The sequence below is a fragment of the Gopherus flavomarginatus genome, chromosome 5 (genome assembly GCF_025201925.1).
Source record: "Gopherus flavomarginatus isolate rGopFla2 chromosome 5, rGopFla2.mat.asm, whole genome shotgun sequence".
Lineage (NCBI taxonomy): Eukaryota > Metazoa > Chordata > Testudines > Testudinidae > Gopherus > Gopherus flavomarginatus.
In genome coordinates this window covers 3,723,264-3,749,883 of record NC_066621.1, presented here as the reverse complement: position 1 = coordinate 3,749,883, position 26,620 = coordinate 3,723,264, and the positions used below count along the sequence as shown (strand labels likewise).

Here is a 26,620-nt window from a genome sequence, read left to right as displayed (position 1 = left end):
ACTGTGGTCTGGGAATGATGTGGGTCCGACTGTGAGGATGATGGAGACTGAGTAACGGTAAGTGAGACACCACTAGCGAAGGCACACGTCTGAAGGAGCTAATTCCCAAAACAACCAGCAGGAGGCGTTGCAGTGGTAAATCCAACCCCGGTACACAGAGCCACCTGCAGAGCAGACTCCATCTTCGCCATGAGGGCACTATAGTTACATTAATATTATAGCATTATATATTTTTAATCAAAATTTTGTGCAGTATCATGTCAAATGCCTTACAGAAGTCTATCACATCAACACAATTACCTTTATCAACCAAACCTGTAATCTCATCAAAAGAAAGCTATTAAGTTTGTGACAGTCTTTGGTTTCCATAAACCTATGCTGATTTGCACTAATCTCTTTACTCTCCTTTAATTCTTTACAAATCTAGTCCTGTATCAGCTGCTCTATTATCTTGCCCAAGATCGATGTCAGACAGGCCTATAGTTACCCGGGTCCTTCCGTTTACCCTTTCAAAATACTGGCACAAGATTTGCTTTCTGCCAGTCTTCTGGAACTCCCCCCTGCTCCAAGACCTATTTAACACCACCCCTGCACCTCCCCACGCCATCCTACTGTGCATGCACAAGTTTACATGGGGGCAGACCCCCTGAATATTTGCACTGTGAGTGTGCTTCCACCCCCCCACACACTTCTCCCAGTACCACCACTCCGGTTCAGGCCATGCTGCCACCTGTTATTCTGGGGGTATAGGGAGCAGAAACGATTCAGTTTTCCACGGGATGGAAAGGCTGCTGTGTCTGGAGTCTTTGGGCATTTAGCGCCATAATCCTCTGGACCATTTGCATCCATCGTCAATGCTTGTGACAGGTGTGGTTGGGTGAAGGGAACACTTGCACATATGTTGTGAGGATCTGCCCACCAGTTGAGTGAGTTTTAGATTGTTAAGGGCACTGATGTCTTCTCAGGACGTATTCTGTTCTGAGTCATGCTCAAAGATAACATATGTGGAGTCTTACATGCTTTATAGCAAAGGTGTCTGCCACCATACGCCGCAGTAGTTGGAGACAGGTTTGGTCCTTCATATCCTGATGCACGTCCCACTGCACCTCTTGGTCCCTTTGCCTCTCCTCCCGCATCCGACCTCTCCATCCTTGTCTTTCACTCTGCTCTTGATCATTCAACCCTCTCCAATCCCTGCATTCGCAGTCACAAGCTGCAGTGGACTGGAGAATCCTGGAACATCTCCCTGGACTGCTTCTTTCTTCACATGAGCTGGATCAAGTGTTCGGCAGACGTTGAGGGGGCACCTCTCAAGGCCACCATGGCAGAAGCTGCTGATAAAAACAGACTGAATCGCTATTAGATTTACAGTCAGAGCAGAAGGGGGAAGATAAACCTCAAAACTCCCCTTATGTTATTCCCACAAAGATCTTTATTTAATAATGCGAATTGTCACTTTAGCTTTGGGACAGCCCATCACAGTGTGGCTCGGCAGCTCAAGCCAGAGTGAGTACAGACTACAGGAAGTTGGGAACGTATTACACTGGAGGTTTCCATGCCGGGAGCCCGTGGGTATAAGTAAAGGGAAAATGCAGTGAATTGAATATTGTCACTATTTTCACAGGCAGTGGTGATTTTGGCTGATATCTCATTCCTGAGGTTGACCAAGGCTCGGAGATCACAGCTGCTGGTAGTGTCCCTAAGCTGCCCAAGCCTAAATGCTAGTCCACTTAATGCAGTGTGACAGTGGATCTCCATGCAGAGTGGCACGGGAATGTCTCCGATCGTGAGGGAAGAAACAAAGCTACCATCCCTTACAATGATTTGGGGAGGATTGTACAGTATCTCCATGAAAGTTTCGTTGAGATCTATTGACGGTACAAGGGACGACCCTGTATGGATGAATACAGTACTCTGCAGGAGGAGAATCGTTGTTCTCCATGCCTAGCAAAAACAGGAAAGGAAAGGTGAACACGGCCTCCACCTCTTCTTTCTACCTCAATCTGAGCACGGGCCAGGGGTCTGTTGTGGATTGCGTAATTAGGACTGCTACAATAATCTTTTTGAATTAATTTCCTAGCATATAGCAGGTGATTGAAGTGGCAACGATAATGTATTTGAGAATATTAATTTTAATTGTATTCCCAGTGCTCTTCTGAACATGAGGAGTAATGCCCCAATACACGTACCTGAGCTCCCTTCACCGTCATCCCCGGGCCCATCTGCGCTCGTGTGACGGGACTGGCTCAATTCCGGCAGAGTTTCAAGCAGTTCCTGGCTCCCAGCATGTTTTGTACTCCCCTCTGCTTCTCACCCCCTTCTCCTCCTCCTCACTGAGCATTGCAGGGGATCCCATGCCTAGCTCTTGCAAAGTGTCCCTGGTCAGATTTCAGGTGCTGGTGGGGGGTGTAGTTCATTGTAGAAGTGGCAGGTCCACAGGGGAGCCCCAGATGTGGTGGTGGTCTCCCTGGCCTGTCACATGCTTGCCAAGGTGGACAATCAGGAAAAAGCACACAAAACACAATGACGTTTTTCAAGGGGACGGAAGGAGCCTTCCGGTGTCTGTGACCCCTGGGCAATGGATTTCACAATAGCGACAAGAATGGTCACGGTCACGGGGGCAACCGGGGCATTGTGGGACAGCTGCTGGAGAACTGTTTGGATCAACACAGGTAATGGAGTGTCTATACTAGAAAAACGTCAGCTCTGGCTCTGTCATCTGGAGAAGTGATGTTATGTTAACGAGAGACTAATGCAGGTGTGGACGCATGTAAAACTAAGCCGAAACAAGCTGACTTAGGTCAACGTAACTTCGTAGTGTAGATCAGGTCTATGTATCTTACATTGACACTATTACCTTCATCAGCCAAACTTGTAATCTCAAGAAGAAGGTATCAAGTTGGTTTGACAGGATCTATATTCCATAAACCCACTGTGATTAGCATTAATTGTATTACCTTAATTCATTTTTTTATTAATCAAATCCAATATCAGCTGCGCAATTATCTTGCCCAGGATTGATGTCAGGCTGACCAACTATAATTACCTGGGTCATCCCATTTACCCTTCTAAAATACTGGCACAACTTTCACTTTCTTCCAATCTTCTTGAACTTCCCAAGAGTTATTAAAAATCGACATTAGCACTCCTCGGCCAGCTCTTTTAAAACTCTTGGATGCAAGGTACCTGGACGTGGTGATTTAAAAATGTCTGACTTTAATAGCTGCCATTTAACACCCTGCAGAGTCACTAGTGGAATGATAAACAGAGAACAAATGTATTCAAGTGGGTAGGGGGATAATGAAATCAAAATTGCAGGTGGCAGATAGGAGCGGGGGCTTGAAAAGAGTTTGGGGGAAGGAGGGAACAGAGAGACAATTAAAGTGAAACCTGATCCTAAAGGGTCAGAAAAATGTGAACTCGGAAAGGAATTGGCTTTGTATTCAGTTCCCAAGGGCTCTGACTTATGAAGAGAGAGGTGCATATTCTGTCTGAGATTGTGCTTAGAATTCAGAGAGCAGGGAGGATGCAGAGATGAAGACGCAGTGGGATCCCCTGAAGAGACGAGGCTGATCTCCCCACACTGGCTCATTCCTGACCAGCCATTGTTGCCCTGCGAAGTCTCTCTGCCAGGTCTCTCTGGTTGATAGCTTCCAGCACCATCGTGGTCACCTGCACTGCATAGTGCACCCTGTAGTGACTGATCAGCAGCTCAGTGAGCTCCACAGGCTCTGCCTTCTGCAGGTCACATCGAGGTATGTGGCAGTATCCCTCTTTCAGCCTGATGTCAGTCAGTTTGCTCTTGAACTCCTTCATCTCTGCCTTTCGGAGGTTTTTCAGGGTGTCCAGGAGGTGATCTCTCTTTGTCTTCCCCAAGCCACCTCCTAGAACAGGGGTAGGCAACCTATGGCACGAGTGCTGAAGGTGGCACATGAGCTGATTTTCAGCGGCACTCACACTGCCCGGGTCCTGGCTACCAGTCTGGGAAGGCTCTGCATTTTAATTTAATTTTAAATGAAGCTTTTTAAACATTTTAAAAATCCTTATTTACTTTACCTACAACAATAGTTTAGTTATATATTATAGAAAGAGACTTTCTACAAACATTAAAATGTATTGCTGGCACGCAAAACCTTTAAATTAGGGTGAATAAATGAAGACTCGGCACAGCACTTCTGAAAGGTTGCTGACCCCTGTCCTAGAACATGAGCCAGCAAAGTCCAGTCCAGCCACTCCCACCCAGGTACCATTCCCCGCTCTCTTTCACTCCCAGGCTCTCCCGCTTCGTGTTACACCTCTCTCCTCTACAGAAAATGCTTGGTACCGCCTTGCAATCCTAGTGCTCTGTACTGAGTGTCTCACAGCCTCGGGTCCTGTCTGTGTGGTTCCCCTTTACTCACCCTTCTCCCCACTTCTGCTCTCCCCTCCCACAGATACCTCCCTAACTCAGTTACCTTGACCCTCTTCCCCTCCTCACTGGAATACCTCCCAATGCCCAAGCCTCCCTCCTTTCCTGTCAGAATTCGCCACCTTGATGTCCACCCACTCCCTGAACCTGCTCTGAATTAGAATCCTGGATCAGGGCAGGACTACTGCCTAGTGGTTACAGTATGAGGGGAGGAGAGGAGTCCTGGTTCTGCCACTGACTCGTTAGGTCTTTTTTTCTTCTGTAATTTCTGTCCTACTGAAATAAGGCCTCTGTAAATCAGGGGAGATGAACTGACCTGTGTGGCGTTCTGTTGATGGCGAACTGTGCACAATGTCACCTGGAAGTGGGGAGGGAAGAAGAGTGAAACAAACTTTTTATCATAATTTTCTGTTTACTCTGCTCACCTCACATCACACAGGCCACTTGCGGATCTGATTGGCTAAGCCAGTCACATGGCAGTGTGATTATCTTTAGAGCTGAAAGAATGATACACCAGTTAATGAGTTATTCAGAGTCCCCTGAAGGATCTGTTCCTGGCCACTGTCAGAGACTGTAGCCAGATGTCAGACTCCACAGGTGTGGCAATGCCTGTGTTCCTGGACAGCTGCTCTGGGTCCCCCCGCAGAACACCAAATAGCAGAAATACACACTTAACACACACACGCTCATTTGGCATATGGTGCGTGCAAGTTACTGTGTGCACCCAGTGACATGTCTCTGTACAACAGCACTTATGTCACCGCTGACTGTGACAAGCACACACAGCTCTTGCTTCAGGCTTTTAGCTTCTGGTTATTATTATTGATACATCAAACGCCCAGCATAGGATGATAAGATCAGTGCATTGTAAATGTCTGGAATACTGTTGCTCCTTTGGCTGAGCAGAACGCTGTAATTTTGGGCCCTGCGGGGTACTTTCAGTTTGGTCGAGTGATCAGTGATAGAAGTCTGGTATATTTTTGGTGTCATCTGTTTATGTCCAGAAACAGACACCGCATCCTGCTTCCCTGACCAGCAGGAGGAACGTACAATTCATGGGCTTTAGCAGACATCCCCAACCAGACACTCAGCCTGATGCCCAATAAGAAGCTGCCTCGTCTGCCTCTGCTTCCTTACCGGGTCACCCAGCAACTGCCTCTCTAATGGCCGACTCATTGCGATCCCCGAACACCCAGCACCAGGTCGGCTTCCGGCTCAGATTGTCAGCTCTTTGGGACAGGGACAAACCTGATCCCTGGATAGAGCTCCTAGGCACTACTGTAATACACCTATAAATTAATGTACCGCACCTAGCACAATTGGGTTCTGGGCCACGGCTATGGGTCTCAGGTAACACAATGAATAATAATGGGCTTGGCCTGCAGGCTCCCGTCTGCACTACAAAATATTCTCAATTGCTCTCGCTGTTAGGTAAGAAAGCAAATGCTTAGCTGCTCCCATTGGTCTCTGATGGTCCTGCACCCCTGATGGCAGCCATTAGCACCACTCAGCACCACAGTAAGTTTTAGTAATGATGTGTGAAACCCATTGTACCTCAAACATAGTAATGGCTTGTGGGGACACCCAATTTCAGTGTATTTCCCCCATTTTAGTATCTGGATGGTGCTAGCACGTAGGAGTCAGATGGATGAATATCTTCAATACCAGGCAAATTGGTTAAAACTACAGTAAAGTACAGAATTATCAGACACATAGATGAATATAATTTGTTGGGAAGAATCAACATGGTTTTTGTAAAGGGAAATCATGCCTCACCAATCTACTAGAATTCTTTGAGGGGGTCACCAAACATGTGGACAAGGGGGATCCAGTGGATATAGTATACTTAGATTTTCAGAGAGCCTTTGACAAGGTCCCACACCAAAGGCTCTTAAGCAGAGTAAGCTGTCATGGGATAAGAGGGAAGGTCCTCTCATGGATCAGTATCTGGTTAAAAGATAGGAAACAAAGGATAAGTATAAATGGTCAGTTTTCAGAATGGAGAGAGGTAAATAATGGTGTCCCCCAGGGGTCTGTACTGGGACAGTACTATTCAACATATTCATAAACACTCTGGAAAACGGGGTAAACAGTGAGGTGGCTAAGTCTGCAAATGATACAAAATTACTCAGGGAGTCCAAAGCTTGCTGTGAAGAATTACAAAGAGATCTCACAAAACTGTGTGAAAGGCAGATGAAAACAACACAATGGCAGATGAAATTCAGTGTTGATCAAAGCAAAGTAACGCGCACTGGAAAACATAATTCCAAGTATACAAACAAAATGATGGGTTCTCAATTACTGGTTATCAACCAAGAAAGAGATCAGGGAGTCATTATGAATAGTTCTCTGAAAACATCTGCGCAATGTGCAGAGGCAGTCAAAAAAGCGAACAAAATGTTAGGAAGCATTAGAAGAGAGAGAAAAAAATGTCATAATGCCACTATATAAATCCACCTTATGCCACCACCAGGAATACTGCATGCAGTTCTGGTAATCCCATCTCAAAAAAGATATATTAGAATTGGAAAAAGTACAGAGAAGTTCAACAAAAATGATTAGGGGTATGGAAGAGCTTCCATACAAGGAGAGACTAAAAAGACTGTAAAAGCAGCAGAGAGTCCTGTGGCACCTTATAGACTAACAGACATACTGGAGCATGTCCTTTCGTGGGTGAATACTCACTTCATCGGACGCATCAAAAGACTGGAAATTATTCATCTTAGAAAAGAGATAACTAAGGGGGGAAATGATAGAGGTTTATAAAATTATAAATATTGTGGATAAAGTGAATAAGGAAGTGTTTTGTTTTTTTTTATCCCTTCACATAACACAAGAACCAGGAGTCACCCAATGAAACTAATAGGCAGCAGGTTTAAAACTAACAAAAGGAAACTTCTTCATCCAACACACAGTCAAACTGTGGAATTCGTTGCCCGCGGATGTTCTGAAGGCCAAAACTATAACTGGGTTAAAAAAAGAATTTGATAAGTTCATGGAGGATAGGTCCATCGAGGCCTATTAGCCAAGATGGTTAGGGATGCGACTTCATACTCTGGGTGTCCCTAAGCCTCTGACTGCCAGATGCTGGGACTGGATCACCTGATAATTGCTGTTCTGTTTATTCCCCCTGAAGCATCTAGCACCAGCCACTGTCAGAAGACAAAATATTGGGCTATATGGACCATTCTTATGTTCTTACAAATTGAACTGAGTCAACAATGTGGTGCAGTTGCAAAAAAGCTTGCTGGGGCATATTAACCGGAATGCTGTCTGTAAGGTACAGGAGGTAATTGTCCTACTCGACTTGGCCTTGTGAGGACTAAGCTGGAGTCCCATGTCCAATTCTGGGTGCTGCACTTTAGGAAATACGTGAACAAATGGAAAAGAGTCCAGAAGAGAGCAACAAAAATGAGAAAAGGTTTAGAAAACCTGAGCTGTGAGGAAAGGTTAAAAAAAACTGGATATGTCTAGTCTTGAGAAAAGGAGACTGAGGGGGGAGCTGATAGTAGTCTTGAAATATGTTAGAGGCTGTTATAAAGAGGACAGTGATCAATTGTTCTCCATGTCCACTGAAGGTAGGACAAGAAGTAATAGGCTTAATCTGCAGGAAGGTAGATTTAGGTTAGATATTAGGGAAAAAAATTCTAATTCTAAGGGTAGTTAAGTTCTAGAATAGGCTTCCAAGGGAGATTATGAAATCCCCATCATTGGAGGTTTTTTAGAACAGGTTGGACGAACCTGTCAGGGATGATCTAGGATTCCTGGGCCATTTCAGTGCAGGGGGCTGGACGTTATGACTTCTCAAGGTCCCTTCCAGCCCTGCATTTCTATGATCATTCCCAGAAGCAGCAGTCGTCTTGTCAGTAGCAACCACTGGATGATTTTAAAACTTTTCAAGAGCTTTCCAACAGGATGCCTGAGATTCTCAAGATTTCTCTGGAAATGGTTCAGGACAAAACTTATAAGCTTTGATACTGTGCAACTGGCTGCTCAAAACAGAGCACCTCTCCCACCTAAATGCTAGCTCCTGTCCCTTTAGGTCTATAGAAGTCTCAGTTACAGGGCTAGCTGCACCTCTCTGTCCCCTTTCTGGCTGCTCGGTGCATCCTTCTTAGGGCTCGTGCCTTCACCGTTCTTGGGATGGAATCATGTGATCCTTCCATGCTTAGGCCAGGCCCTGGGCTACAGCACCCTGTGTCTTCACCATTATTGCCCTGCTGGTCTTCCTTTCAGGAACCTATGACTAGTGGCTTATAGCGACCAGAGAGTCTTCTTAAAACAAGTATCAGGGGGTAGCCATGTTCGTCTATATCCACAAAAACAATGAGGAGTCCAGTGGCACCTTAAAGACAAACAGATTTATTTGGGCATAAGCCTTCATGAGTAAAAAACGTGTTTTTTTACCCACGAAAGCTTATGCCCAAATAAATGTTGGTCTTTATGGGGTCACTGGACTCCTCGTTTTCTTAAAACAACAGTACTGTTTGTTAGTAGGAACGAAAGCTTTACTGAAAAGGATTTAAAAACTACATATAGTCTACAGGCTTAAAAGCATGTCTCTCTCAACAACACAAGTTGGTCCAATAGTAGATATTACCTCACCCACATTGTCTCTGTCTTTTACCTAGAGTCCTAACCCATAATGGTTACCTAGGCAGGCCTAACTTCTCCAGACAACCCCAGCAGACCCTGGGGTCTCTGTTTACCTCCCACTCTCCTCCCGAGAGAATGTCTCTCTTTGAACTTTCCAGGGTCTTTGTTCTCCCCTCTTTGCAGGGCAAAGGCTAGTCTGTGTAATCTGGTCTGACAGGCTCAGCTCTTGACAGAGCCAGTATTATCGAAGCTAACAGCTGTGCCTTTAAAGTCTTTAAGTGTTTGCTGAGAAGTAGTTATCAGGGGCCTGAGTGCCTTTTCTGGATAAACTAAGTCAACATATAAAAACAACGAGGAGTCTAGTGGCACCTTAAAGGCTAACGGATTTATTTGGGCATAAGCTTTCATAGGTAAAAAACCCACTTCTTCAGATGCATGTGGGGTTTTTACCCACAAAAGCTTATGCCCAAATAAATCTGTTAGCCTTTAAGATGCCACCGGACTCCTCATTGTTTTTATGGATACAGACTAACACAGCTACCCTTCTGATACTTTAAGTCAATATATGGTTTCAGCAAACACCACAATAACCAAGCCACCATACTGTATCAATACAACATTACAAGGCAGCTCCAAGTCCATCACAATAGGACACGGCTGTGATGCACTCCCACTGCCTTGGTCTGCACCTGAGTTTTGCACTGACCATCAGCAAGTACCGAGAGGGGTTGTCTTGTACAAATCTCTCACCCCTGCCAAGATCTTCTGCTGAGCTGAACCTACCTGGTCTCACAAGGGCCTTCCAGATCACTTGCCTATCACTTTGCTTCACCAAGCTGAGCTCCAGTTTGTCCACCAAGCCCTGGGTGTAAATCTCCACGTATGGGTGTTCATCCTGGGGATCTACATAACGGAACTCCAGCTCCTGCAGTAAAGACAAGGGGCTCCATTAGGGGTGACCCTGCCAGAGCCAGCAGAGCTGTGAATCAACAGCGCAAAGGATATCCCAGTTACCAGTAGAAACTAGCTCCAGGCCTCAGTCATCTCTTGCCTTGATTATTGCAACCTCCTCACCTCTCTCCTCCAGTGCATCCAAATGTTGCTGCAAAATTCCTTGAGCACAGCATCCTGCAGCACTAGACAGGGGCACTGGGGCCAGTGTGGACTGTGAGGGGAGAGTGCCCCCTACTATACCTCCCACCCTGTTCCCTGCAGCACAGCGCCCCCTAGTGCCATGACTAAGTTGAAATGATGACTTCAGGAGAGGGCCCTGATATTTTTATGCCTTCACTGAAGCACAGAAGATAATTTCACTCACCTCAGGTGTTATCTCTACATCTGGTGTGCTGGATACTGCATAATGGAAGCCATAGGTTAATGGCTTGGTTGTAGGAGGTTTGCGCACACGTATTGATTTGTATTTTCGTTCATTCTCATCAATGACCTGTAAAGAACAAGCACCGTCATTTCTGAAATACAGGCAGACAGGGCCACAGAAGACATTTTGTGTAGGGACTACCACAGGGGCAGGAGAGCCAGTGCAGGTTCCTGATTCCCATTTTCCTCCCACACAGCAGTCCTTGGAAGAGGAGCCTATTGTTATGACGATAAGGGAAAACAGTGCCATGAGAACGGCAACTGAGGAGCAATCTTGGTACAATGTTAATTGTTTATAATTAACGCTACGATTTTGGCACAGATATTTTTATTAAAAGTCACAGACAGGACATAGGCAATAAACAATAAATCACGGAAATGGAGCTGACACCCAACATCAAAGCCAAGCCCTGCCCCCAGGGATTGAAGCCAAAGCAGACATCTCTTAAAATCATGGACTCTGTGACCAATTTGTAGCCTCGTTTCTAATGAGGCTCGGCAACATTCAATTTTAAATTTTGACAGAAAATATCAATATTTATTTTTAAGCATTTCCCCCCTATTTTTATCTATTTAAATATTCACAGTTGTGGGACATTACGGGGCCATCAGGCAATGATGGGGCTGGTCAGACAATAACTATTTAATGACAGTAGCGGTTGAGATTCAAAAATTAAAGTTTAGGAAGTGGTAAAACAACGTGTTCACATCACTTGTCCAAATATACAAAGTCAATAGCCTCAAATCAAACTCTGAAAACTTCCTAATCAGCAATTCTCTTACTTTGCCTATCTGCAATTTTTTATTATGATCAGTGGAAGCATTTTTTCATCAGCTTGTGTTTATATGGTGAAATCGACGTTTACTGACATATATACTGATAAAAATTGAATCCTCCCAAGTCTAGTTACATTTGCTTTCCCCAATACGAAAAGATGGATCTGTTCCCACCTGCCCAACTGCTTCTTTGTTCAGTTATTGTCAGCATCCACTGAAAATTTAAACGAGGACAAAATTTTGACAAGCACCTAGGTGACCTAGGAACCTAAGCCACATTTTCAAGAGTGAGATGGGCAGTTAAGGCCAAATTTACACAGGTGTTTAGGTGCCTAGAGAAAAGTGCCAGGTAGGACTTTCAAAAGGATCAAAGCAGGTTAGGCCCTTAACTGCCATGGAGTTAATCTTCAGTCTAGTAGTTAAAAGTCTGACATGCTCCACTGGCTAGAGGTTGAAACTAGACAAATTCAGACTGGGAATAAGGCATAAATTTTTACCAGTGAGGGATATTTAACCACTGGAACAATTTACAAGGGGTTATGATGGATTCTCCATCACTGGGTATTTTTAGTTCAAGATTGAGTGTTTGTTTTTTTAAAGATTTGTTCTGGATCAACCAGGAATTATTCTGGGGAAGTTCTGTGGCCTCTTTTGTACTGGCGATCAGACTAGATTATCACAGTGGTACCTTCTGGCCCTGGAATCTATGAAAGTCAATGGGAGTTAGGCACTTTGATAAATCCCACTAAGCACCTAAGTGAGTTAGGCACCTCTCTGCATCTTTAGGTGACTTTTGTAAATCTGGCCCTAAGCCTGGCTTTTCTGCAAGTGGGACATAGGCGCCTGTCACAGGGGGGTAAAGCTCCATTAAGGAGAGTCTCAGTTCTCCCGTGACTGAACACGAACGCCCTGGCTAGGCCTGATTAGGGGTGGTTAACACCTGGGGTCAAGTGATAGAGAGTGAGGCTTGGGTGCCAGGAAGGAGAGAGGCCGACCAGAAGTAGTGAGGCCTGAGTGGTGGAGACTCAAGCCAGAGGAAGGCCCTGGGGAGCCCCCATTTTGCCACTGTTCTGCAGAAGGAGAAGTGACCTGGGGGAGAACCCCGGAGAGATGGGTACTTTCTATGGGCCCAGGATGGGCAAATATTGTTTGTGTTGGTCCTTTGTTTGGGTGCTTTGGACTCTAACAGGGGACTCCTGGGGTAAGAGTAAGAGCCCTCCAGTCTGAGGGAAGATGGAGATTCATAAAGAGCCTGGCGTCACAGAAGGCGGTAGGGCTGGAACCAATGGCATTGAACTTTATTTTGTGGGGTTTGAGACATCCATATTACTAAGTTGCCCCGTGCTGTGGGTGTTACTAGCCTCAGAGAGCGCCAGAGAAGTATTCTGAGAAGGGGAAACTGAGGGTGGGGTGCCTGCAGGGCCAACCTATGCCATGAGGAGGTGCTCTGAGATGGGGACCCTATGACAATTCCTAAGCCACTTGGGTGCGTCTGAAAACTTTATCCCAAGTCCTTACTCCTTTGGGGTTTACATAATCTTAATTTTTCCCCTTTCCAGCTACAATTCTGGTTAGAAAATGAACCCGCAAATCTCCAGCAGATATAATGATGTCATCTGATTTTCCCCTCATTATTTTACAGCTTGATGTTACATTAGAGATGTAAGATAGATCTCAAATTCCAGGAAAGAGTTGTCTCAGTCTGTTCTCCAGTTATGAACAGCACAATACCATCTCTAGGCTGCTACTCTTTCGATTTGTTACCCTCAACTTTCATTCCTTTGATTGTGCTGTCTGGTCTTAAACTGAGGTGCCCTTAACATGCCCTTCTGAAGGAAGAAGATAGAAAACTTCTAAAGCATAGATTGAAACAGTACATCTCTAAACGAGTGAACAAACTTATTTCCAAATGGGACTGATGTTTAAGAATCAATGTGTACAAAACAACCGCCATTTTGAAATTCTAACTTTAAACATTTTAGTGTTATCAGAATACAAGGTTTACAGGCATAATTCATTCACTCCAGTTTTTTATGCATGGTGACCTGCTAATGGAGGGGGGAAATAGATGTATTGTCTTTTCCCCCTCCTTCATGATTCATAATGAAAGCCTGAAATAGTTTATTTAAACGTTTATTTGCTTGTTTTTTTTTATTTTATGATGACTGGACAGTGAGTGTAGATGACAGCATCAGAGTGAAAGTTGAGCTGTTGACAAAAAAAAAAAAATTACCCAGAGAGATTTTAAAATGTATAAAAAACCGCCACCAGTTTAATTTTTATAACTGATATTTCGAGTCAGCTTTTGTTAAACATGCAACACGCTCATCTTTTCACTTAAGATGGTAACAGCTAACAACTAGCATTGCTTAGATCTCTCAGTGCCCCTCCAGCAAAACCAGTGAAGACCAGTCTGGACATTCCTGCGATTTCTAAGTTATAAAACAAGCAGGGAAAAAATTGGTAGTAAAGGATATTACAGGAATTTTGTGTCATCATAAAACCCAAATTATTTAAAAAAATCCCTCACAGGTCACCTTTAAAATCCCTCACGGGTCACATCCCATTTCCCAGGTAGAATATCATATTTCAGAGTAAAAAGCATGGAATTTAGAAACAAACTTTGCCACACTTATCTTTCTGCAGCTATCTCACAACAACACATGTTACAGGATGTTCGGAGTTATTCCAGGTTATGTGCTGTATGGTAAATGGTGAATCTGACTCACGCTTGTTGAGTCTCAGTTACCTTTTTCAACGCAAGGATGTCAGGTATCAAGTAGAGGTGGAGAGTTATATTTTCAGCCCTGAGAGCTCGGTAGAGCAGTGTGACACTGTGGACTGGAGGAGCTCGCTTAGGCATAAAATAGTTCCAAATAACTCCGAAAAGAGAGAAACGGGGGTTCTCCAGCACTGCATGAAAAGGCATCACTTGCATTGGCTCCTCCAGCATCATCCTCCCGTCAACGAAATGGGCGATTCGCATCTGGGAGCCGTCAGCCTCTCCCCCTGCGAATAGATGTCAAAGAGAATGAGGTTCTGTTTTATTTGTTACATGACAGCACTGCCCAAGGTTTAGAGCAAGGGATGGGGACCCAGGAAACCTAGGGTCTCCTCTCAGTTACGCGGGGGAAGGGAATAAGAGACCAGGAGTCAGGACACTTGCCTGTTGTGTAACTACTCATTGGTGCATGGTTACTACAATCAAACATCCTGTAAAGGGCCTTCGCTGCCTTTCCGGGGGGGCGGGGACTGAACTGCTGATGGTCAGGTGAGCTGGCTTGGCACCAAGTACAGGGCTGACACAGATTTGATTCCCCCCTCTTGCCCAGCATGGAGCAAGGGGGCAGGGAAGGGACTAAACAGTGACTGAGTCCCACTCTGGTTCCTGATAACTACACATTGCCCCTTTATTCTGGGCTGGTAACGCTGTAATCTGGCCCTCGATAAGTCAGTGACCTGCATTTTTTCTTGAACGGGTGTAGTGAATAGGAATTGTGTAGCATCTCTTCAAACCATCCAAGAGCCACCAAGCTGGCCTCCTCTCTTCCATTGCAGAAGCCACCAGAACCTGACACAGTAACAATGCCTGCAGTGCATACACAGAGCTAGTCCTTGTATGATGTTTTCTAAATATTTCTGTAAACATAGAGGCCCTAGCTGCATATGCTCACTGGACACTCTGTTGCTGTGTTAGGTTCTGGTGACTCCTGCATTAGAAGAGTGGAGGCCAGCTGGATGGCTCTCCAACTATTTAAAGGGATAAAACCCAGTTATACCCAAGCTGTACCCAAATAAACACAGCTGTGTCCGGGTGGTTTCCTCATATTCTTAATGTTGTGTAAAGAGCAAAGATACAACAGGAAATTTATGTCATTAGGGGTTTCTGACTCCCACGTTCAAGAGAAAGACCAATGACTTTCTAATGAGAGAAGCAGAGCAGAAGATACAGCCTTTGGCACCCTCGTGTCCACCTCCCTTAATTAACTATCCCCCTCCATCCTCAGCAGTCTAGCCCTCTGCACCTTAGTTACTTGGTTGCCCCCCTTAAATTTAAGTATTTCCATTGTGCTCTCGAATTTTCAAGTTCTTAAAAGCAGAGGTGAGAGAGACAACTGCTCCCACCAGCCATCCGGCTGGCTACAGTTCTCCAGGGGGAAATACAATTGGGCTCCACATCTGCAAATATAGCCCAGGCTTTTACACTGCAGATTGGGGGTGGGGTGGGGCTGAGTAGGATGAAGTCCACAGACAAGAAGAACGGGGGGAGCAGGAAGTAATTTGGGGGAACTATCTGCGTCTCTGCCCATGCAGGGGACAGGATGCAGTTCTGTGTCTAGAAACACCCAGAAGAGGGGTGTGGTGGTTACCGAGCAGCCTCGGTACCTCTTCTTGGGGGTAGTACAGAAAGCCACCCTTTATGGGGAGGCAGTTATGCATGTCTCACGCGCCCTCACTCTGAGAGCTAAGAGCATCAGAACCATGGGGAACATTATCACCTCAGTGGGGTCCAGCTTGTGCACCTAGGGCAGTGATGAGCAACCTGTGGCCCGTGGGCTGCATGTGGCCCATCGGGGAATCTGATTGCGGAACGCGAGACATTTTGCCCAGAGGCTCAGTTTTGGAGGCACTAGGGTCACATGGCCTAACCTTTCGGAAAAGGGTGACCCCTTGGGGGTCTGGCACACTGACAGGGTTCCTCTAAGGGACAGTTTACAGGCCAGTGCATAGCACAGGCCCTGTGTATTGGTTACAGTCCATATACACTAACTCCTGGTAAATGGAAGCACAGGACAGTCCATATCAAGAGCTAAATCAAAGCACCTCATCCAATTCTTTGTAAAGTGTCACACACGGCTTTAGTGCGCGTGATCTTAATTCCATGATCATGCTGGACCCAACAACTATAACTGACTGTTATTTACCAAGAACCAAAGGACTCAGCCCTTCAGCTCTTTGACTTTTGTCCTAGATTCTTTTCCCCCCAAGTGCTGAAAGTCTTGGATTCAGAGTCTGCTGAGACTTATGGTGTTTGTGGGCGTTTGCAGTCATGGTTTGTTACAAGATTACTGAGATCTATGGGTTTATAGAGCTTTTATAGTACTTATTATTTATCTGCCATACCTGCGAGGCACACGAAGTGGGGGAGGTGCACAGCTGCCACAGCCCCGGCCGGTTCTGCACAGATGTTAAACAATGGGCCAGCCACCATCCACTGCTGCATTTCTAGTTCTGTCTGATAACAACGCCAGGATTCATATTCGTATTTGACAGTCACAGCTGCCCTCATCTCGAACCCCAGTTCAGTTTCAGAGCATCTGAAGGAGCCTGCCTGGGGGAAGTGAACCCTGCCCATCAAAGGGAGAGGGAAGAAGAGAGTTAAACAACACTAAATGCAAAGTGTCCATCCGTGTTGTTATTCTCATGGTGTGATGTGCTAGGAAACAGGCACAGAGACTACAGGCCCAGCAGAGTGAGTGGTTGTGCGGGGACAGGATAAAAGGGGTTATTTGCCCTATTTTTTTAAAAGAAATATTTATTTTGCTATCCAACTGACGTCCCCTCCATAGGGTATAGGGCTCCTGCATTGTAATGCTCCACACACACTGAATTATTATTTGAGAGAAAGGTGACTTACTCAGCAATGTGATTTTTTGGTATAGAACACAGGAGTCCCAACTCCCAGCCCTCTCACTATAAACACTAGACCCTAAACACCAGAGCCAGGGATAGAGCATAGGACTCCCCCTTCAATCTTACCCATTAGACCTTCCTACGCTGATTGTCCAAAAGTTAACTTAGAAAAGACACTGATTTTAGCTCCTAACAAGAAGTCCAATGACGGAATCAAATCTGTACAATGTATAGCTAAACACAGTAATGCTTCCAGTCCCGTTTTGACAGTCTTTAGACAAACCTGTGTTATGGGTTTGAAACATCTGAAGTTTCTATAAATCCAAACAGACCCTCCCCCCACAGAGCATGCGATTTTCACAGGCTTGTAACTTGGGCCAAATGTAGGTGGATTTTCAAAGGAACAGCAAAAACCCCTTACCAAATTTCAAGTCCCTGCTCTAAAGCATGGAGGTGCCAGAGCTTCTCAAGGAAACAGCTGTAAGAATTTTTCAACATGGGCTAAACAACATTTTCCCCTACTTTTATTTTCAGAAACAACTGAACCATTTAGCTGAAATTTCCCCCCAAAATGTATCCTTCAGTTTACATTTTGGCAAAATTCTCAGCAACTGAAAACAAGGTCTCATAATGGAAAGTGTCAGTCAACCTTAATTCTAGGTGTCACTATCAGCTCCATGTAAATGGTGCCCCCAATCTCTGACCTGTACATTTTCTGGTTCTCCTCCAGGCCTGGCAAAATCTCTGGTTGTACTTCTGCAAAACCCTAAAACAAAGACATTTGTATTAACTTGACTCCAGTAAGGATTTTCAGCTGGATAGTTCTTGCGACAGGAAGAACTTGTTAGCTAGACATGGAGTCCTGTACAAAACCTTGAGCATGCGACCTACCAAAACTATCAAAACTCTCTTCTAAGCTTGGATCATCTTGTGTCTTGACTGTGGTAAACTCATCTCCTCCAGTCCATTCAAAGTGCTGCTACCAAGTGCTGCACCTTCCTGTCTATCAGGGCCAGCATTTGCTATGGGGCACTGGGGCAGTTGGCCCCCTGACTTTCCATAGAACTATAGGCTTCATTCTGGTTTCTTCCCCTCCTCCTCCTGTTCTCAATGAGAGGCTATGGATTGTCCTTGAGCAAAGACGCCCTCTTTTAAAATAGCCACCACCTCCCATTGTTCCCAGTGGGAAGGAAGACAAGCTGTCCTCAGTGAAGACGGTGGCAGCGATCTGCAGTACGAAGATGTGTGTCTTTACAATCAATTAGATTTAATCTAGAACTATAAACTCTGCTTAACTAATCACAATTGTATTGGTATTGGTTGGTATCACTCCTGGGCACAGTTAAAATTATTTGGGTGCCTTAACTGTGCATTTCCAAATCTTAATGTATTTGACTTTCTTGCAGCTATAACCTTACCCCTGATGGCCTGGGTTTGCAGTTTTGGAATAGTTACATGTCTGTTTGGTTTTTTTACCCTTAAATTACTGAAACATGCTTAACATTAATTCCATTTTAATGCAGTTTTTGTCTGGGAATTTTCTATGGGGTTTCACTAATTGGCGATTTAATAACAATTTAATGTCAGTTCTGTTGAGGACAGACTCCTTCTTGCGCTCTCTTCACTGTATTGACTTTAGGGGTTAACAGGAGCAAAAACTCATTGTTGTTACTCCAGTCAGCAGTTCTGGCTTCGAGACACATGGGGACCTGCCCTGCCCATTTTTACATAGTCTTGAGGAGAAGCGCTGCTAAGTCATTTGTAACCACTAAGATTATTCTTCTACTTCCTCATCCCTTGTTCCCAGCATATAAACACAGGCAATGTCGTTTCCTCTGAGTTAAACAGTGTCCCATTTGCATAGCACAGACACACTGACAGTGTGAGATACTGCCCAGACACCACAGTGATAGGGACAGAACACATAGAGGAACAAACACAATCCCCTACCTTCTGTCTGCGACACAAGTCACATCTGTCCTTTCCCCAGGAGTCTGAAGTGGCATCTTCACTCCTGCGTCTCACTCCTGCAGAAGGAAAAGTATTGGGTCAGGGCAATACATCCTGAAGACAAGACTATCCCCAGCTCTGGGGAGATGTGTGGGGGCAGTCCAGGCACAATCGAATCCTTACACTCTTAGATGCCTAAAAACTGAGGTTAGCATCACAGCAGTGTTACCCATCACTCCATAGTTACCCCTCCTCTGGTCCTTTCCATTCCACAACTGATCCCTCTCCCCTCTACTTCCCCATCTCCAGTGCCAGTTTCTGCTCAGTGAGCATGTCTCACACTGTCTGATCCCGGGGAACATCCTCAGAGCATGGGGGATGAGGTGACATCACCACCAACAAAAATAATAACGGTCGTGGGTCACTGGACTTGGCTTCTGCAATTCATTTCCCAATCTCCATGCCTGGAAGTCCCCTGAGGCCTTAAAAAATATTTAAGAGGTGAGTTAAAGCCCATTTCACCAGCCCAGTCCATGTAGTAGCACATTATACACACACACACACACACACACACACACACACACAGATGGGCAAGGGTGACTAATGTTAAAATAATGGCCAAATCTGTGATGGCATGAGACGCTTGAGACTTTTTTAATTTAAGTTCAGATGGAAGCTGTTCCCACATTTATCACAAATATAATATTACTCACGGAGGAATTCTGTGCCACTGCGCATGCACAGAATTCATGATTGCTACAGAATTTTTATTCACAGAAAATACATTCTGCTCAAGAAGTTCTGCCTTTCGCCCAACAGAGGTCGCTGTGGTGCCAGAACAGCTGGCTGACCAGACTTAAGAGCTGGCAGCAGGCTGCATTCCTTACAGCAGCCTGCCGGTGCAGCCAGGTTGGGAAGCAGAGAGGGGCATGTGGGGCTTAGGGTGACCAGACAGCAAGTGTGAAAAATCAGGACATAGGGTGGGGGGGTAATAGGAGTCTATATAAGAAAAACACCCCAAAATGGGGACAGTCCCTATAAAATTGGGACATCTGGTCACCCTAGTGGGGCTGCTGGGGGGTTGTCAGATACTGGGGTTCAGGGGGGTTAGTGGGAGGAACAGACTGGGGCATGGACTCAGGAGCTAGTGGGGTGACAGCACTGAGACAGGGGCTGAATGGCAGGGAGTCTCCAGGCCACATGGGGACAGAAGTAGGGGATCTCCAGGCCACATGGGGATGGAGGGGTGCAGGGATACAAAGGGACAATGGCAGATGTGCCTGACTGAATGGGAGAGGCTCGGGGTCAGCCTGGGTCTGCATGAGAGAGGCTCCCCAACTCCTTCACAATCTCCTCCACAACAAAAGAAACTGTTCCATACTTCTCCCACTCACACCCAAGAACCCTCCAGATTCCTTCCCAGGCTCCTTCCCTCTCCCTCAGTTCCTTCTTTATCCCTGACTCTCCCAAGCCTTTGCACTGCTTCTGAGGGGTGTGGGAAATATGATTCTGTATTGTAGTTTAAATGAATTACTCAAAGTTCTGTATTAATATGCCTAGAAAGGAATCTATTTGTCAAAAAAAAAAATTCCTGAATCTCTTTTTTTTTCTATATTGTAACAGACATACTTGCTGACAGATATTTTGAAAGAAATTACCAAAATAATTGAAACTGGCATGTTTATATTGTTAATTTGACAAATAAAATATCATTATTTTAAAATATTGTGTGCAGAAGTTTTAACTTTTTGGCACAGAATTTCCCTGTATAATAGAGTGGAACAAAAAACAGTGGGACTTTCCAACATTGCAACTTTTTTTCATCCTGAATCAGGACAACAGTTGAAACAGCAAAGCTTGGTGCAGAACAAATTCTGAACATTTTGATTCAGAAAAGGTGAAATGTTTTGTTTTGGAATTTTCAACTGAAACTAAACATTTGAACATTCCTGAATCAAAATGTTTGAAATTGTTTTGTTGAATTGACTCAAAACGCTTTGTTTGGAGTCAGTTCAATGTTAAACTGCATTTCCCTGGGGTCATGCACTGCTTCATTAAAGCTAGTTATCTAATGTCCTCATTTTCCCCTTTGGGCTGGGATCCCTAAGCAGGCTACATCTGGAATGATGCAGCAGCCATGTGACTCTCATAATGCAGCATGCTGCAGGATAAGCAGGAAGATGGTGTGGCATCATGGTAGATGTAGTCTGGCCAGGGAGCCCAAGCCATAGTAAGGTAACGTGTTACAACCAGGAAATGCAGCTTCTTGTTGAACTGACTAAAAACATTTTGGGTCAGTTCTACAAACCAAAATATTTTGTTTCGATTTTTCCAATGGAAAAATCAAAACATATGATGGCGTGGACTGCACCCTCAGCAAGTTCGCAGATGACACTAAACTGGGAGGAGTGGTAGATACGCGAGAGGGTAGGAATAGGATACAGAGGGACCTAGACAAATTAGAGGATTGGGCCAAAAGAAATCTGATGAGGTTCAACAAGGACAAGTGCAGAGTCCTGCACTTACGACGGAAGAATCCCATGCACAGCTACAGACTAGGAACAGAGTGGCTACGCAGCAGTTCTGCAGAAAAGGATCTAGGGGATACGGTGGACGAGAAGCTAGATATGAGTCAACAGTGTGCCCTTGTTGCCAAGAAGGCTAATGGCATTTTGGGCTGTATAAGTAGGGGCACTGCCAGCAGACTGAAGAATGTGATCATTCCCCTCTATTTGACATTGGTGAAGCCTCCTCTGGGGTCCTGTGTCCAGTTTTAGGCCCCATTCTACAAGAAGGATGTGGAAAAATTGGAAAGAGTCCAGCGGAGGGCAACACAAATGAGGTCCCTTCCAACCCTTATATTCTATAATTCTATGATCAACAAATTCAAAATATTTCCCATGGAACCTTTTCAACAGAAAATGAAGTTTCTGCAAAATCATAAATAATCCCGATGGAAAATTTCCAATCGGGTCCCATATATAAAGGTTTCTTACTCTTGTGGATTCTCTCATGTTTTGCAAGGTTGGAGCTGTCATTGAAGCTTTTCCCACATTTAGGGCAATTATAGGGTTTCTCTCCTGTGTGGATTCTTTGATGGCGGATGAGGTTTGATATCAAACTGAAGCTCCTCTCACAATCAGGACACTTGTAAGGCTTCAGTCCCAGGTGGAGGCTTTCATGTCGAGTGAGGTTGGACCTAACATTGAAGCTTTTCTCACATTTGGAGCATATATAGGGCTTTTCTCCTGTGTGGATTATCTGATGGCGGGTAAGGTTGGATCTATCATTGAAGCTCTTCTTACATTCACCACATTTGTAGGGTTTCTCTCCAGTGTGGATTCTTTGATGGCGGATGAGGCTTGATTTCACACTGAATCTCTTCCCACACTCAGGACACTTGTAAGGCTTCAGTCCCAGGTGGAGGCTCTCATGTCGAGCGAGGCTGGACCTGTCACTGAAGCTTTTCCCACATTTGGGGCAATTATAGGGTTTCTCTACCGTATGGATTCTCTGATGGCGAGCGAGGTTGGAGCTGTCATTGAAACTTTTCCCACATTTGGGGCACTCATAAGGTTTCTCTCCTGTGTGGATTCTTTGATGGCGGATGAGGTTTGATTTCACACTGAAGCTCTTCCCACACTCAGGACACTTGTAAGGCTTCAGTCCCAGGTGGAGTCTCTCATGTCGAGCGAGGTTGGAGCTGTCACTGAAGCTCTTCCCACATTCACCACATTTGTAGGGTTTCTCTCCTGTGTGGATTCTCTGATGCCGAATAAGGTTTAATTTCAGATTGAATCCTTTCCCACAAATGGGACATTTGTAAGGTCTCTCCTTGTAGGTAGAATTTTCCACTTTCCATTCTCTGTCTGCAACTTTCCTGGAATGCCTTTTGTAGGGAGTGACTTCCCCATGTCTCTCACTCGCAGCGTGGGCACCGGCTGGAATAAGACGACAACAATCAGCAACTCACGCATTTCGTTCTCTCAACTCCCCCCATAAAACACACCCTTTCAGTAAAGCTTATGAACTCTAGTCAGCATCTGCCCGTTGCCTATGTAGATGTAAAGTCTTTGCAGCAGGGGGCTTGTTTGCAAAACTTCACACACACCTATGGCAGAACCTAAATAATAATAGGCCCGATTCTCCACTGCCCTGCACTTTGTGGTGTCATTCACACCTGTGCAATACGGCAGTAATGTATCACCACGCTGGAATTCCCGACTCGCGGCTATGTTCTATGTGCAAATGATATCAAAAGCATCACAAGCCCCTGTCTTACAGAGAAGGTGTTTTTCTTTTCTTTTTTGGGGTTGGGGGGAGTTGTTTGGGGAAACGTATTTCCAGGGTCAGGATTAACTTCCGCTTTTGATCAGGTGATATCCAGCGGCTGGGAGGTGGAGGCTATTTGATTTTAGATCAAGACAGTAGTGACAGGCATAGGCGCCAACTTTTCCCAGCGCCGGTGGGTGCTCGTGTCCCCTCTGCCCCCGCTCCGACTCCACCCCTGCCCCGCTCCCATTCCAACCCCTTCCCCAAAGTCCCTGCCCCAACTCCGCCCCCTCCCTGTCCCATTGGCCCCCTTCCCCAAATCGCTGCCCTGGCCCTGCTTCTTCCCCGAGTGAGCCATGTTCCCCCTCCTCCCTCTCCCTATCAGCACCTGCTACCACGAAACAGCTGTTTTGCGGCGGGAAATGCTGGGAGCTGGGGGAGAAGCGGCACACTCAGGGGAGGAGGTGAGGCAGAGGAGAGCTGGGGCAGGGCAGGGAGCTGCTAGTGGGTGCCGAGCACCCACCGATTTTTCCCCATGGGTGGTCCAGCCCCAGGGCACCCACGGAGTTGGCACCTATGGTGACAGGCAGTTTACAGCAGCTGGGAGTCAGAAAGACAATTGCAAGCAGCAGTAGATCACATTGGGATGCTTGCAGGAAATGGGTGTAGAGCGATAATGAGGCAAAGGTGATGGGTCACATGACTTGTTGAGGAACACCAGGAAGTGTTAGCTGGTGAGTCCTCTGCAGACAGGTGTGCTTAGGTTTACTTGGACAAACAAGTGACTATGAGTTAATAACCCTGGCTGATTTATAACTCACAGCAGCTCTTGCCTTAGCAAATGCTCACGCTCCAGTTCCCAGCTCTTGCCCTCTGTGGCACAGACCAAGGAGACTGTGCGTGTGAAAGAGAAAGGGGGAGCTAGCGGTCAGGGCAAAGCTCAGGTCAGGGGTCAGGACTCTGCCTCCTTTATGGACCCCTCTGTGTGTGTTTCTACAGGACAATGTCACTTCCAGACCCATGAGGTCCCCACGTTATTTCTCTCTCTCTGGGTTCCTTCCTGAGTCTCTGCTTCCCCTCTTCTGCTCAGGGCCAGCCTTCGGGGTGGGTGACTGCCCAAGGGCGCTGCGCCATAGTCAGGGGCCTCCGTGCCATATAGTGTCAGAAACTGCTCCCAGCTTGGGAGGGGGGACCCAGATTTCTCCCTGCTTCTTTCCAGTGGAGGAACATGGGGGGAGCAAGTGGTACCACAGATACTGCTTGGCCCCCTCCTCCCCAACATGCCTCTGTGCCCCCCTAGAGGGCTCGAGGGAGGAGTGATGTCCTGCATCCAGCTCACTTTCCCCACCTGGGCTGTGTTCTCCTGCCCTCCCCTTACGCAACCCAGGTGGGAAAAGTGACCTGGATGCTGGGAGCCCTGATGTCTCTTTGCTCCCCTCTTCCCCGCTCAACCCCTAGGAGCGCAGGAGCAGCGCTGGGAGGCAGGGGAGTGAACAGCAATGCCAGCTGCTCCATGCATCCAGGTCACTTTCCCCATGAAGGCGCAGGAGAAGGCAGGGGGGCAGGAGGAGGTACAGGGCTTAGGGGCACAATAGGGGGCTGGGTTAAAGAGGACACAAGGGGACTGGGGAGCCCACAGGGGCCTGGGACAATGGGGTCGTGTGGTGCCCATGGGCGCCAAAATACAAGTTTGCCCAGAGCATCATTTCCCCTGAGGCTGGCCCTGCTTCTGCCTTGCGGCTGGGCTGACCCCAGGCTCTGGATAGCTGAGCACAGCCGAGCTGGGGTTAGTCAGCCAGGGCTGGATCCGGCGGCGGGGGGCCCTGGATTGGTCTCCCTGCTGTAAGGGGGAGTTGTACCAAAACCCCCTGACCCTCAGCCCGAGCAAACCAGCCCTGCAGCTCGCCGGGGGGCGGGTAACAGCAAACGCGCTGCGGGCCAGCGGGGAGATCGCACAGAAACGAAAGTGAAAGCTGGACCCTGCGCCACGCCGGGGAAACGTGGCTTAATACCCCGGGGCCTGACCACGGCGGAATGTCCCAGCTGGTCCCCGCTGACCTCAGTGGGAGCTTTGCCTGAGCGAGGACTGGGGAGGAACAGCGGGGGGAGGGGGGGTCAGGATTTAGCTCATTGAGACCAGAAAGCTCCCAGCTTGCGACATTTGTTATCGCAGTGAATTGCTGCCCCCCCCCACCCCTCCTATAGCCCGGCTCCATCCTGCCAGAGGAGAAGGGTTCTTGGTCCAGCTAGGATCAGGCGCCAGCCCTGACCGGGGCAGGTGTGCGGGGGGGGGGGGCACCAAATCCGGCCCCCTGGCTTGCCCCTTACCACCGCCTGGTGTCCTGATGTCTCGCAGCAGCCTCTCGGTCAGTTTCTTCCCATAGGTCTTGCCATAGACTCTGACCACCAGGTCCCCCAGCTCGATGGAGTCCGCAGGTCTCAGCCTGCCCCAGGGGATGCGTTCATAGCCCTCCTTCAGGGGAGTCTCTTCCAGTAAACTTTTGAATCTGGGCAGCTCCCGCTCCTTCAGGCTGTCCACCCCCCAGGCTTGCCCTCCCCTCCCCATGCTGCGTCCTCCGGCAGCCGGTGGCCACGCCAAACTGCACTGAAGCAGCGGAGAGAGGGAAACTGCTGAGCCAGCAGCAGGAAGCGATTTCTCCCAGAGAGCCGGAGGAGAGACTATTTACCACATCCTGCCCCTGGTACTTTCCCATTACGCCTGCGTGCGACCATGCAGGATGTTTGTTTAAGCTTTGCCTGAGCTGGCCCCTTAAGGTCAGGATGCAATGACTTTGTAGGCAGGAGGTCTCAACCTTTTTCTTTCTGACCCTCCACCCTCCAACATGCTATGAAAATTCCCCTGCCACAACTATTTTTCCACATATTAAAGTCGGGGCTGGCATTAGGGGGTAGCAAGCAGGGCAACTGCCTGGGGCTTCACACCATAGGGGATCCCGTGAAACTAAATTCCTCAGGCTTCGGCTTCAGCCCTGGATGATCGGGCATCAGCTTTCTGCCCTGGGCCCCAGTGAGTTTAATGCCGGCCCTGCTTGGCGGAGCCCCTGAAACCTGCTCGCAGCCCCCCAGGGGGGCTCAGACCCCTGGCTGAGAACTGATGCACTAAGGTGGGGGTTCCTGATCTGTGCACCACAGCCCAAAGATGGGCCGCGACACAGTCCAGTGTGGTCTGCCAGTGCAACGATGTTCTCCAGTCAAGCTCTTAGTAAAGTTTAACTCCACGTGACTTGTGCAATCTAAGTAAACGTTATGTAAATATGATGTTTTGAGCTGATGATATTGGACAGAATATAGAAAAAAAACATTTATTTTTGTAATGTATTTGTATAAACCAAGCTGCAATATATCACATTTAATTCTCACGAGTACAATGGTGCATTTTACTGCAACATACGCATGGAGTCCACCAATTATAACTGTAGAAAACAGCAAGCAGTATTTCAATCTGACACGGAAGATTTATTTTTTAAAAACGAGAAGGATACACTGGTGGAGAAGATAATGAAAGTCCTGGACCATCTACAACTACATAAAAGGAGTCATAGAATCATAGAAGATTAGGATTGGAAGAGATCTCAGGAGGTCATC

General features: G+C 46.7%; 1 protein-coding gene across 1 annotated transcript; it reads right to left on the bottom strand.

Moving 5' to 3' along the window:
- Positions 1–215: 215 nt before the first annotated feature.
- On the bottom strand, positions 216–25,749 carry LOC127052759 (uncharacterized). Its single transcript, XM_050956733.1, has 10 exons — positions 25,343–25,749; positions 21,739–22,683; positions 18,743–18,819; positions 17,497–17,558; positions 16,283–16,506; positions 13,908–14,167; positions 10,323–10,448; positions 9,788–9,929; positions 4,725–4,766; positions 216–3,992 (listed from the first exon to the last, which is right to left on the bottom strand). Exons 1-10 carry the CDS (start codon positions 25,578–25,580, stop codon positions 3,589–3,591), a joined length of 2,520 nt encoding a protein of 839 aa, XP_050812690.1. The 5' UTR covers positions 25,581–25,749; the 3' UTR covers positions 216–3,588.
- Positions 25,750–26,620: the final 871 nt, after the last annotated feature.

What these genes read in the sequence shown, in the direction of transcription:
- LOC127052759 (XM_050956733.1), bottom strand. Translation starts at nt 25,580, where the DNA reads ATGGGGAGGGGAGGGCAAGCCTGGGGGGTGGACAGCCTGAAGGAGCGG. An exon ending in CATCAGGACACCAGGCGGTG is followed by an intron (nt 22,684 to 25,342) that starts GTAAGGGGCAAG and finishes GTCTTATTCCAG; the next exon opens with CCGGTGCCCACGCTGCGAGT. An exon ending in CCACTTCGTGTGCCTCGCAG is followed by an intron (nt 14,168 to 16,282) that starts GTATGGCAGATA and finishes ATCTATTCGCAG; the next exon opens with GGGGAGAGGCTGACGGCTCC.